This window comes from Mastigoproctus giganteus, chromosome 4, assembly GCF_048544385.1.
Source record: "Mastigoproctus giganteus isolate SK-2022 chromosome 4, ASM4854438v1, whole genome shotgun sequence".
Lineage (NCBI taxonomy): Eukaryota > Metazoa > Arthropoda > Arachnida > Uropygi > Thelyphonidae > Mastigoproctus > Mastigoproctus giganteus.
The window spans coordinates 16,121,971-16,135,038 of NC_143578.1; the positions used below are offsets into that span (position 1 = coordinate 16,121,971).

Consider the following 13,068-nt stretch of genomic DNA (forward strand, 5'->3'; position numbering starts at 1 on the left):
TACACAGCAAGCAAGAGACAACTCCAGCAACTACTCCTAATCACCGAAGAAATCAGCATCGATATCAGGATGGAATTCGATCTAGACAAATGCAAGACCTATGGATTGCATCAGGGGAAATTAGTTGGCCGAAACAACCAGCTGCAGACTGGTAAAGAGATTGAAGCCATAACAGGGGGAGAAACCTACAAATACCTGGGGATGATGTAGGCTCAGATTAAGGACTTCCTGACTGAAAAATACCATCAGAGACTCAGAGGCCTGCTCAAAGAAAAGTTGAATGGAGGGAATACAGTTAAAGCCATAAACACCTATGCAGTCCCAGTGCTAACGTACTCATTCAGAATCATAGAAACTGATGATGAGATCATGAGAAAGACAAGGACAGTGACGACCCAGAGCTGCCATCACCACCTTGAAGTCAGCCATGGAGAGACTGACAATAGCTTGGAAAGAATGAGGGAGGAGCCTGATAGACCTCATTGAGCAATTGAAGACAGCGCTAGCTAACCTGAAGGATTACTTCTAGAAAAATACAACAGCACTCTACCAGGCCATGAAGACAAAGTAGAGAGCAAATGAAGCAAGAAAGATGGGCAAATAAGGCACTCATGGCAGACACTACAATAACCTCCTGACCGGGCTAGCCGAGTGGGTAAAGTACCTGCCCGGCAACCCAAAGGTCGCGGGTTCGATTCCCCCCTCGGGCTTGGATCAAAGTACTGCAAAAACCTTGGGAGGTGCAATATGGCCACAGAAGCCGATGCGCCAACAACTACCAAAAAAAAAAAAAAAACAATATCCTCCATCAAGACCACATAGACAAAAGTAGCAATAGCGTTAGTAGAGGCATATGATGCAAGAAAGCAAGCTTATGCAGCATCAGCCAAAAAAAAAAAAAAACACGCTCCCATTTCACCCCTCCATTTGTTCCAAGTACCTGTCCAGCTCAGCCTTAAATTTATTTAGGCTATCAGCTTCCACAACAAAGGATGGAAGTCTGTTCCACCAACAAACCACCCGCTGGCTAAAGGCAAACTTCCGCACGTCTATCTTACAACTGTCTTTCCTCAATTTGAATTTATGTTGTTGTCGTTTTTGGTTTTTAGGAGCATTAGCAACTAAGGCCATATTGCTCCGGGATATGCTGTGGTCATTCCCTGACCTTTCCACATCCTCCATATTTGGTGGTGACGGGCTCGAACCCCAGTCTAATCAAGAAGCGTGTGCTACGTACTGCTGCTCCTTCCTACCTCGCTACGGAGGCGCCCTTTGAATTTATGCCCTCTCAAATGATTATTCTGAGCAAGAGGAAGAATTCCATCAGCATTGAGCATGCTCAAACCATTCAAGGCTTTATACACCTCAATCAGATCACCTCGCAGGTGCCTAGTCTCCAGACACTGTAATTTGCAAAATTTAAGCCCTTCTCTGTACTCGTTCCAACAGCTCTACATCTTTCTTAAAATGAAGCCTCCAGACCTGTATACAGTACTCAAGATGTGGCCTAACCATTGCCTTATATAAGGGGATAATCACCTCCTTATCCCTGCTAGAAAAATTCCTGTATATCATTGACAAGACACTATGAGCTACTCTTTCAAACGATCTGCACTGCTCAGAAAATTTCATATCTGCCTGCACAATTATCCCCAGGTCCTTTTCGTTCTCTACCACTGTCAGTGTGATACCACAGAGTTGATACATTACTCTGGGATTGCTGCTTCCCATATGTAGTACTTTACATTCGTCAATGTTAAACTTCATTTGCCACCTCTCAGCCCATCTTCTCAACTTTTTCTAGATCCTGTTGCAGCAGTGTACTGTCATTAGTGTCATTAACAACCCTGCCAACCTTCGTATCATCTGCAAACTTGGACATTAAGCCTGATATACCATCATCAATATCATTTATAAATACAGGAAACAATAATGGACCCACCATTGAACCCTGAGGGACTCCACTAATAACATTAGTCCACGAAGAGCAGTGTCCATTGATTACCACTCTCTGTCTTCTCCCACTCAACCATTCCTTTATCCATAGCAGCAATTTGCCTCCAATGCCACACTGCTCCAATTTTTGCAGCAGTCTTCCATGTGCAACAGTATCAAAAGCCTTTCTAAGATCCAAATATATGATATCAAAGTTATTCCCTGCATCCAGTTCCTTTGTGACAACATCATAGTATCCAAACAAATTGGTCAGGCATAGAATTTAAATACTGTCTCAGACCACCGTAGTCACCTTTACGAAAGCAAAAACCCTTCCCTTTACCCCTGATGGTAGTTACCTCTTTGAGTAAATCCCACTTCAGCACACTGTGATCACTGCCACCTAGTGGTTTCTTTATCTGCAGATTCTTAATGCATGATGATCCTGCAGTGCTTCTTTAACTAGTGCCTCCATTAATTTTCCTGGAACAGATGTTAAACTAACAGGTCTATAATTACTTGTGTTGCCCTTTGATCCTCCTTTGTGAATTGGGGTTACATTTGCACATCTCCAGTCCATGGGTACCTCCCCTGAGTTCAAAGAAGCACTCATAATTATGGCTAAGGGTTTGCTGCTTACTTTAATATAACTGGATAGATCCCACCCACCCCGGGTGCCTTTTTTATGTTTATCTTCAATAATTTCTCCTCCACTTTCCTCTCAGTTATTACAAAATCATCTAGCTCACTGGCAGAGTTTAACTTACCTCTGGCATTTCCCTCCCTGAATAACTCCTCATGCGTGAATGTAGATACAAAATACTCATTTAGTTTGTTAGCCACCTGAGCAGGATCATCAACAGTTGAACCATCAATGGCTAGTGGACCAATCTGATTCATCCCTTTCCTTCTAGAGTTTACATAGGTAAAGAACTCTTTGTTGTTTTTCTTTGCATCCTTTGCCAAGGATTTCTCATAATCTGCCTTTGCCTGCCTAACCTCCTTTGTAACTTGGTTACAGATCAACTTATATCTATCATAGGCTTCCATGTCTCCCATTAATTTATATGTATCCCATGCATTTTTCTTCTCTGCCACATGTCGCATTAGTTCATCTGACATCCATTTAGGCCTAAACTTTGAACAATATTTCTTAGTTGGTATGTAGAGCCTAGTAGCTTCCAAGATAAATTCTTTGAATCCTTCCCATTTTGAATTTGCTGTTGGTAACATCATCACTTGGTCTCACCGTATAGAATTTAAATACTGTCTCAGACCACCGTAGTCACCTTTACGAAAGCAAAAACCCTTCCCTTTACCCCTGATGGTAGTTACCTCTTTGAGTAAATCCCACTTCAGCACACTGTGATCACTGCCACCTAGTGGTTTCTTTATCTGCAGATTCTTAATGCATGAAGAATCATTACTGATAATCAGATCAAGAGTATTACTTCCTCTAGTTGCCTCCCGAACATGCTGATGTAGAAAACAATCATCCAATAAATCCACAAAAGCCTTGCTAGTGTGTTACTGACCAACCCACAAAAAACCAGTCAATGTCTGGGAAATTAAAATCCCCCATTATAAAACTCTGATGTACTGACCCACTCTATTTCCCTGTACAGTTCCTTATTATACTCATCAGAGTCATTAGACCTATAACACACTCCTACTCTCAATTTTGATCTCCCCATGCTTATGTCACACCAAACTGACTCGACCCTGCACTGTCCAGCAATGTCGACTGGCTTCACTTCCTTGGATTTTAGGTGTTTCTTAACTACTAGTATAACCCCTGCTCCCTTCCTATCATGTTTATCCTTCCTGTACACATTGTACTCCCCAAATTCCAGTTCTGCATTCCTTATATCTGTGTGACACCACGTCTCTGATATCCCAACAATATCTGCCTTAGATGTTCTGAGCAGTACTTCAAATTCATCGAATTTATTAACTGTACTCCTGGCATTGGTGTACATGCAAGTATACATGCACCTGTTCCTATTCCTACCTACTCTAACACAACCCATATATTTACTTGTAATTTTGTTGTTATTTGGTTTTTTTTTTTTTTTTTTAGGAGCATTAGCAACTAAGGCCATATCGCTCCAGGGATATGCGGTTGTCATTCCCTGACCTTTCCGCATCCTCCGTATTTGGTGGTCACGGGCTGGAACCCCGGTCTAATCAAGAAGCATGTGCTACGCACTGCTGCTCCTGCCCCCCTGGCTACGGAGGCGCCATTTACTTGTAATGCAATGACTCCCAGCAGTCTCTGAAATACCCTGCATCTTGTTTTCCAGGCTGCTTCTCATTCCAATAGAAGCAGTGCAAGAATCACTTTCACCTCTGCCAGTGGCTACTGTTAATCTATTAGTCCTTGTATCCCCCCCAAGCTAGCAGTTTTCCGATCCCTCTAACACTGCCTCGATAGCATCAGGAAATATTCTTGCACCCTTTCTATTTAAGTGTATCCCATTCCTGTTAAAGCAGTTTCTCCTGTTAACAAGTACAGACCAGGCTGAAAAAAATTCTACCCCTTGAGCCTTGCACAATCTTTCCAGGGCCGAATTGATCAACAAGGCTCTCATCATATACTTCCTTTGTTTTTTCAATTGTTTCCAATGCATGGTTCTTGAGTAGGATACTCTTCCCCAAGACTGAAGGATTCGTATTCGCCATCCAAGACTAGGTAATCAACACCAGAAACTATAGAAAGTACATTGCCAAGGAGCCCGGAGTGTCAGGTGACACATTTTGATGATGCCTTCTGACCTCAGAAACAATACAGCACATTCATAGATGCAACCAGATAGCCAGGATTATACAAGAGACCCCAAACCACAAACTGTACTCGGACTGCACTATAGTAATAGACAAGACAATCCCACACAACAGACCAGACATAACCTTTGTTGACAAGAAGGAAAAATCTGATTGGCGTATTGGTGCCCAACACTGGCAACCTCCAAAAAACCCATGAGGAAAAGATCAGGAAGTATACGGACCTAAGACAGGAGATCAAAGAGATGTGGCATATGCAACAAATAACGACCATCCCGATCATTGTGTCAACCACCAGTGTGGTGCTAAAGACCCTACATAACAGCCTAGTAGCAGTAGGTCTCCCAGAGGACACATATAAGGAACTCCAGAAAGTCGCAGCCCTGTGGAATAGTCAGAGAATTCCTCAACCAACAGTAACACCAGATATAACAACTACCCTAATGCATTTGGTACCAGTACCCATCGCAGGGTGGAACCCCTTTCCCCTCATCAGGGAGTAATAATACTAATGGAACGATCCTATGTATTTTGTATTACTTTCAGTCAGAACAGTGTAATTGCAAATTTTTCAAAAATTCACATGCATCATCGTCATTATCACCAAAGTTCTGAAAATATAATTCAAAGGGTATTGTGGACTGATTGTGTAGTATGAAGGATTATATTTTGAGGAGTTTGGATTGAACTCAGAAATGTAGGCTGTGATATGAGTATGTTAGCTATGGTTTTAAAATGCTGTTATTTGTAACTGATAATGATTGTAAATAATCATAAGATATTTTACCTGGTTTATTTATCCTATATGGATAAGATGCATATGTAGAAATTATATTCTCTTAATTTTCCACAAAACAGTTTTGTGGAATGCAATATGCAATGTAATTCAAGCAGAAATGAAAGAGGGTGATGAGAAGATATTGATAATAAAACACATCGTGAGAGAATAATGTTTGGAAGAGACAAAACAGAAGAAAGAGTTGCCATGTGCTTGTAAAAATTTTGGATGTTATATGCAAAAATAAACATGATGCAGTGAAACTGATGATGGCAATTATTTCAGTAATCAGTTATATGCAAATTAGTCAATTGTTAAATCTACAACTACAGTAATAATTTGTATGCAAATTAGTTGATTATGAAATCAACAAACAACAATAGTGACCAAGCAGAAGTATTGCCCTAGAACATATACACACTTCCTAATTCTCCTTTGCTCTCTATCTATATAAAAACAGAGTGGAACTATTGGCCAAGTTGTAATGATATTTTATCTTTAGTTCAGATGATTTATCAGATCAAATCCTTCCACTGTCTTTTTTTTTTTTTTTTTTTTTTTGTTTGCCGATTTTGTAATCACCTAATTTGCACATAGTCAATTATGAAAACATTAAAATGCCCTAATCAATTATTTCAATTTTTGGTCGCATTCGATTATTTCAATAATTCGTCTTGATTATGTGCATCATTAGATAAACTAGTCTTAAGTCACTAAGACTAGTTAGGCAAACTATGGTAGATTACAAGAAGTCTTTGGCTAAGAATGCAAAGGAAAGTTATAGAACTTTTTCCTTCTATTATCACTAGATGGAATGGGATGAACCATATTAGTCCACTAGATATGAATGTTATAACTGTTGATGATGGTGCTGTCTGGGTAGATGGGAGCTAAATGATCTTGTGATAACTGAGAGGAAGGTAGAAAAAAAAATTGTTGAAGCTTAAAGTAAATAAGGCAGCTGGGGCTGAGAGAATTTATCCAATTATATTAAAAGAATCAGAAAAAGAAATAGGCAAACCCTTGTAATTATGAGAACATCTTTTGATTTGGGGACAGTCCCTACGAATTGGAGATAGGCTTCACTGTTTGCAAAGGAGGACCAAGTGATGAATTTAGCAATTGCAGTCCTGTAAGCTTGACTTCTGTTCCAGGAAAAATAATGTGGAGTCAATAGTAAAAGGAGTGCAGTACCATCTTGACAGAAATAGCACAGATTTGTTAAGGGGAGTTCTTATCTGACTAGTCTGATTGTCTATTGTGAGGTAGTAACAAAAAAAACTGCATGCAGAAAATAATTTTGACATCATATACTTGGATTGCAATAAAGCTTTTAATACTCTCCCACGTGAAAGGCTTTTTACAAACTGGAATATTGTGTCATTAGGGACAAGTTATTTCTAAGATTGGCGAGATGATTTAATGACGAAACAAGAGAGTGATTATTAATGCACACTGCTGTTCTTGGAATAAGTTATTAGTGGGATCCCTGAGGGCTCTGTGCTGAGCTCCTTATTGTTTTTGTTATACTATATATTAATGATATTGATGAATGCGTATCAAGTTTAATGCTTTAAAAAGTAAACATGCAGGACCGAGGTAAGCCTATTCTCAATAATTATATGAATGTGCTGAAAAATTCATCTCTCATTTACAGTTACTCTACGCTTTATAGCAACATGTCCAGTCATTATGCTCTCTGGCCTCACATTGTGGAAGAGTAGCTGGTATACAATTTTTGAAGTGTGCAAGTTTTTTGATTAACATTTTGCTCACTATCAATCAAAGATAATAAGGGATAGCTATTCAAATCTCCCAAATAACAGAGGATAAAAAACAAGTCTAAAGCACTGTAGAAGTGTTTTATCTTAAAAACTTAATTAAAAATATATGTTTTTAATATTAAAAAAAATGGATGTTTTGCAGTTGAATTCATAAAAGATGAAAAATAAATGTGATATCAAAAAATGAAAAAATTTGAATTATTTCTTGCCAACTTTTAAAGTTATAAATGTGATAACTTTTTTTTATCCTGTTAACTGTGTATATGTGTGTGCATGCGTGTGTGTGGAGCAGAAATCAATGCTATGGCCAAATATGGGTAAAAGACTATTTCCGCTGAATATCAATAAAAATTTAACACTGGATTGATCAGTTTTGTTGTTATTTCAGTGAATTTACCATTGTAATTTGAGCAACATATTTCCATGTTTGCTTTTAACTTATGTAGCTATACTCTGTGGTCTGGACTGCCCAGTACACCTGAAGTTCTGATAGCCAGTATATCAATAGCTAGGCACCTCCGTAGCCAGGTGGGCAGGAGCAGCAGTGCATAGCACATGCTTCTTGATTAGACCGGGGTTCGAGCCCGTGACCACCAAATACGGAGGATACAGAAAGGTCAGGGAATTACCATCGCATATCCCCCCAGAGCAATATGGCCTTAGTTGCTAATGCTCCTAAAAACCAAATAACAAACAATCAATAGCTGGAATACTCCCTAGAGGATACAAAGGTGAAATGTTTTTATCAGAAACTGGTAGGAACTTTGCATTTCTAGTTGTTGATTCTGGAATTGACACATTGTAATGCTGTAATAAAAAAGCCTTTAGAAACTGGTATTAAAGCTGTTTCTTTCTAGCTTGTGAATGCAGTGTATGCTTATTTATAAATTGCTAGTTTGCAAACTCTTAAGTCAGTTGCTTTTGTATTTAACATCCTATAATTTTAATATGTGTTAATATTTTAGTGCCTATAAAGATAGAATTCATTGAATAGTATTTTACAGATTTGGACCATTTTCTTTTAATGCATTTCTTTATTCTGTGCAAATCACCAGGATGTCTTGCCTGGTGATTTGCACAGAACATATTAACAATAAAACTATGGATTCTGCAACTTTCATTGCAGAATCCATAGTTTTATTGTTAATATGTATAGCTGATTATTTATTTTATTAATTTTACTTATATATGTGATTTATCTTCTGTTTATACATGTTCAAATTTGCATATCTTTTTTTTTTTTGTTAGAATGTTATACGTCTAACAAAATATAGATGAGTTTACATTTATATAGGATTGGCACTCATGCTTCTTGAATACTTGCTCATTTAAGCGGTCTTAACTAACATATTACATTCAAGATAACTAAATCGGAATTGCATCTAAATGCAATTCTGATTTAGTTTGAATCAGAATTGCATTTAGATGCAATTTATTTTTATTTCTTATTCTTACTTGAAAAGTTATAGTTAAAAAAAATCAGACTCTAACATTATTTCATATGTACATCCATTTTCTAATTTGGGAACATTAAATTAGGTGGTACAGACATATCTTTTAGATTACATTATTTAGTTATAGTTTTCAGGCCCACTTATGCAACCAGAGAAGAAGTAGAAGTTAATAAACTAATTTGTCAAGAGGATAAGTACATTGTACAGGGTGCTGAGAGAGAGAGAGAGAGAGAGAGAGAGAGAGAGAGAGAGAGAGAGAGAGAGAGAGAGAGAGAGAGATTCCCCACTAATACACCCATATGGGCAACTCCCCATACACCTGTATAGGTATATCAGTTCCCACTTCTATGATGTGAACATAATGTTCACATTTTAGAAGAAATTAAGTTTTGAAATTTGAAATTTCAGTTAAAAACTATATTGATTATGTGTTGTTGAATATGTTTTAATAAAAGAAAAATAAGTTATAAACATTCAGATAATATAAGTTCAGGTATATATATTTAGTGAATGGTTACAGTGCTCAAAATTGATATTACAGTATCATTTGACTTTATTTTAGTAATACCTTTTTATTATTATTATTTTTGAATTTTCAGTTTCAGTTTCTAGCATTTTTATAAGATCTTTTTTTAATTAACTATTCTCAGTTTTTAACAGCAATATTTTTTTCTCTAACAGCCATTTAGTCATGGTGCCATGAGAGAATGTTACAGATTGTAAGTATAGAAAAAAAATCTTGATCTTTTAATTTCATTATACAGGGTGATTCAGAAATGATGATTAATATTTCATAAGAATTTTCCTCATGAAAATACAAACAGAAACTTCTGATAGCATTTTTGGATTAAAGCACTATTTATTAAGCAATATTAATTATGGTATAGCATCAATATTCCAAACTAATTCGGACTGGGGAGAGTTCAGATTTCCGATTTGTTCGGATTTTTGAAATTATCAAAAATACTGTTCTGGAGACTAAAAAAGAAAGGTTCAGAATAAGTTTAGAAATAAAAACACTAAGTTTTACTTGTATTTTTATTCATAGATAACAAAACAAATGAAACTTTCAGCCACAATAATGTATAGGCTTTTAACAAAAATAATTACTTATTTCTTCAGCTTTTTTAAACTTCATTTCTTTACTATCAGATCTCTCTCTTTTCAGCAAGAGTAGTTGAGTTGGATAGCCTATTCAGTTTGTTGATCATTAGTCGATTCAACATTTAGTTTGCATGTCAATTTTCATATAGCATTTAATTTTGTTACTTGGTAAGCTAATAAAAGTGTAAATTTGCGCTTTATATCCTGGTATAGCCTTTGGATAATATTCATCTGGTTTTTGCTTATTAGACTTGCCGTTTAATATAATCAAAACTCAATTTGCAAATGTGATCACAATAACTGGTGCTTACTGTAATTGTTTTATGGCACTAGCATAAAAAAAAATAATAAATGCTGGCTCGTTCGGATTTTCGATGCTCTACTGTATGTATAGGGATGCTTGTAAAGATGATTCACTGATTTTTGCCAATTTTAGGCATGCCAATTATGTAAAACACTTAATTTAAACTATATACAGTCCATTCCGGTTATTTGGGACACATCGGGACTAGTGCATTTTGGCCCAATTAAGCGGCTGTCCCAATTATCCGAAGTTTCACGTAAATAGTTAAAAATACAATGTACCCCCACCCCTTTACAATTGGTTCACTGTACAGTCAAATCACGTTACAACGAACTCACCATAGTAAAGTACCGTTCACCGTACGATGTGTAGTAAGTGCCGGTCATTATGATCACGTTTGTGAATTGAATTTTAATTCTATTAAACAGCGATTCTAATTAGCAAAAATAGGAGGAATATTATCCACAGGCTATAAAAGCAAAGATATATTAAGCACAAATTTACCCTTTATTACCTTACCAGTTAAAAAATTAAATAATACGTGAAAATCGGAAGAATATACATGATAATCGGAATAATTAATACGTACTGTAATATGTACATACTAACTAGTTGACAATTCTGTTCACTGACATTTGTGGGTGGGGTTAAAATGTAAAAAGATAAGTAATCAATAACAAAGAACTCGGCACACACAAATTGCAAGTAACACGATACGCGCAAGTGAGAACGGAGTAACGAGTTACAAAGCTTTAAAAATAGGAATGAAGAGATCTGAAAATTAATTTTTTTATATGATTGAAGATTTCATGGAAGTGTAAACACATTTCACCATAATAACCCACAGAATTCCAGCTGTCGGTATTATCGCAAATTCAGTAAGATCGAGTTTACTGTACATTTATGATAGATTTCACTAACAGAAAAGCCCAATAAACAGGTGACTGCTAATTGTTTTTATTGTTTTATGGTTGTGACCTCCAGAAATTCGACCGAACCACTTGGTACCGTCGGAGACAATCGTAGGGTAATCTCCAGTGCTGTGGTCTCCTGTCCTGATTAAACGGCATGCTCTCCCAATTAAGCAAAGTAAACCCTGGCTATTTTCTCGATTGGTTTCTGTTTTTTAAGATTTGCCCCAAATAAACGGCTGCCTGATTAACCAGTGGCCCAAATAACCGGAATCCACTGTATTTACTGTCATATCAAAAGATTCAATGTGTTGTGGCATTATTTACAATAATGTGTATGTTAATATGGCTACCTGAGCCATATATTAACATGCAAGTCACACAAAACATAATAGACTACTCAAGTATTGAGACATCAAACTAATGCAGAAAAGTGGAGCACAGCATTCACAACAGTTGAGTACACTGATATGCACCGTGTGTGTGTGTGTGTGCGTGTGCGTGTGTGTGTGCGTGTGCGTGTGTGTGTGTGCACACGAGCATGCAAAAAAAATGTTACAGCTGTCAGTTTGCTCTCAGTTTTGTTAGTGTTAACACCCCGGTTGCTATGTGAAAAACACGAAAAGTGGAATGCAATAAATTCACGGAATGGGGTTCCAAAGGAGTGATTGTGGTTTACCTTGTGTGAGATAGAAGTTAAAATTTTACTATCCAGACTGCCCATCCACCCTTCCATTAGCATTTGTCAGATTGCAACAGCCATGGGACTGAGTTATGGTCTTGTTTGGTGCATATGGCAGGCGCCTCCGTAGCCAGGTGGGAAGGAGCAGCAGTGCCTAGCACACCCTTCTTGATTAGACCGGGGTTCGAGCCCGTCACCACCAAATACGGAGGATGCGGAAAGGTCAGGGAATGACCACCGCATATCCTGGAGCAATATGGCCTTAGTTGCTAATGCTCCTAAAAAAAAAAAAAAAAAAAAAAAAACAAATAACAAATAATGGTGCATATGGCATTCACCAGTTTTGTTGGTGGATTCTGCAATGCTGTGTTTACGACCATTTTCTTTTCAATATACTATCTTCCATTACAGTATCATGGGTGTTTGCCATTTTTAGCTTGTTTGGAGAACTCTGGGTTGTGAATCTTGGAGACTGGAGGAATTCTTTAAAAAGAAAAAAAAAAGTCTATTTAAATGCAGCCAAAGTTAAGCAATCTCAGGCAGAGGGAATAGGTCCCCCCATGAACCCAATGATTTATTTCAGGTTTTGAATTTCATACACCATGCAGGGGAGCCTAGGAAATGTATGCATACAAAGACCATAGGAAATAGCATATCATGTGCAGTGTGGCAAAGTAGTCACTGCACCAGAATCCTAAAAAACAGCAACAGCTTTTGTGTATTATTGACTGATTGAGTCAATGTTTATACTTCAAGAGTATTTAACACTCGTAGTCTGTGTTTTTGTGAATGAAGAATCTGCACATCGTTCATAAAGCTCAACTGCAGGTATGGTTAATGTGTTGGTGAGCATTTTGAGCATCTGCTTTATTGGACTGCACGAATCATCTGCCTGTTTGAAGACTGAGCAGTAGTAGTACCATACCTTACCTTGAAATTTTGTTGACAATGTAGTGCTTATTGTTAAGTATCAAGGAAGTGATACTAAAGAAAAAAAAATTCAAAATGAAATTCTTTAGTCCTAATAATGGAGGCTAAGTATTGTAGAATATCTTTATTTTTATTTCAGTGCAGAAGCATTGAGAGGAGCTGTGGTATAAATTTTGTCTTATCAGTCCAAATTGATTTCTTTGATATTAATAAATAATAAAAATTTTAAGTTTCATTATAACTCTCCATTCAGATGCCAATAGGTTCAAAGTAATTTTTGAATACAAAGAAAAGTAATTTTTGTATCGGCCAAATCACTTCATGTCAGTCACTGCATCTGTGCTGTTCCTAGTTGATGCAGTTGTGTGGTGCTAGTACTCCAGTCATCATGCAAATTCTTAT

At 37.1% G+C, this 13,068-nt stretch overlaps 1 protein-coding gene across 3 annotated transcripts in view; it reads left to right on the forward strand.

Annotated features, from left to right (window-relative positions):
• LOC150086435 (eukaryotic elongation factor 2 kinase-like) overlaps nt 1-13,068 on the forward strand; it is a 138,900-nt gene that overhangs the window by 45,357 nt on the left and 80,475 nt on the right. For all 3 annotated transcript variants that reach the window (XM_090372574.1, XM_090372577.1, XM_090372575.1), the window contains exon 4: nt 9,417-9,454. In XM_090372574.1, coding sequence (XP_090228700.1) covers nt 9,417-9,454 — 38 coding nt within the window. The remainder of the gene's footprint in view (nt 1-9,416; nt 9,455-13,068) is intronic.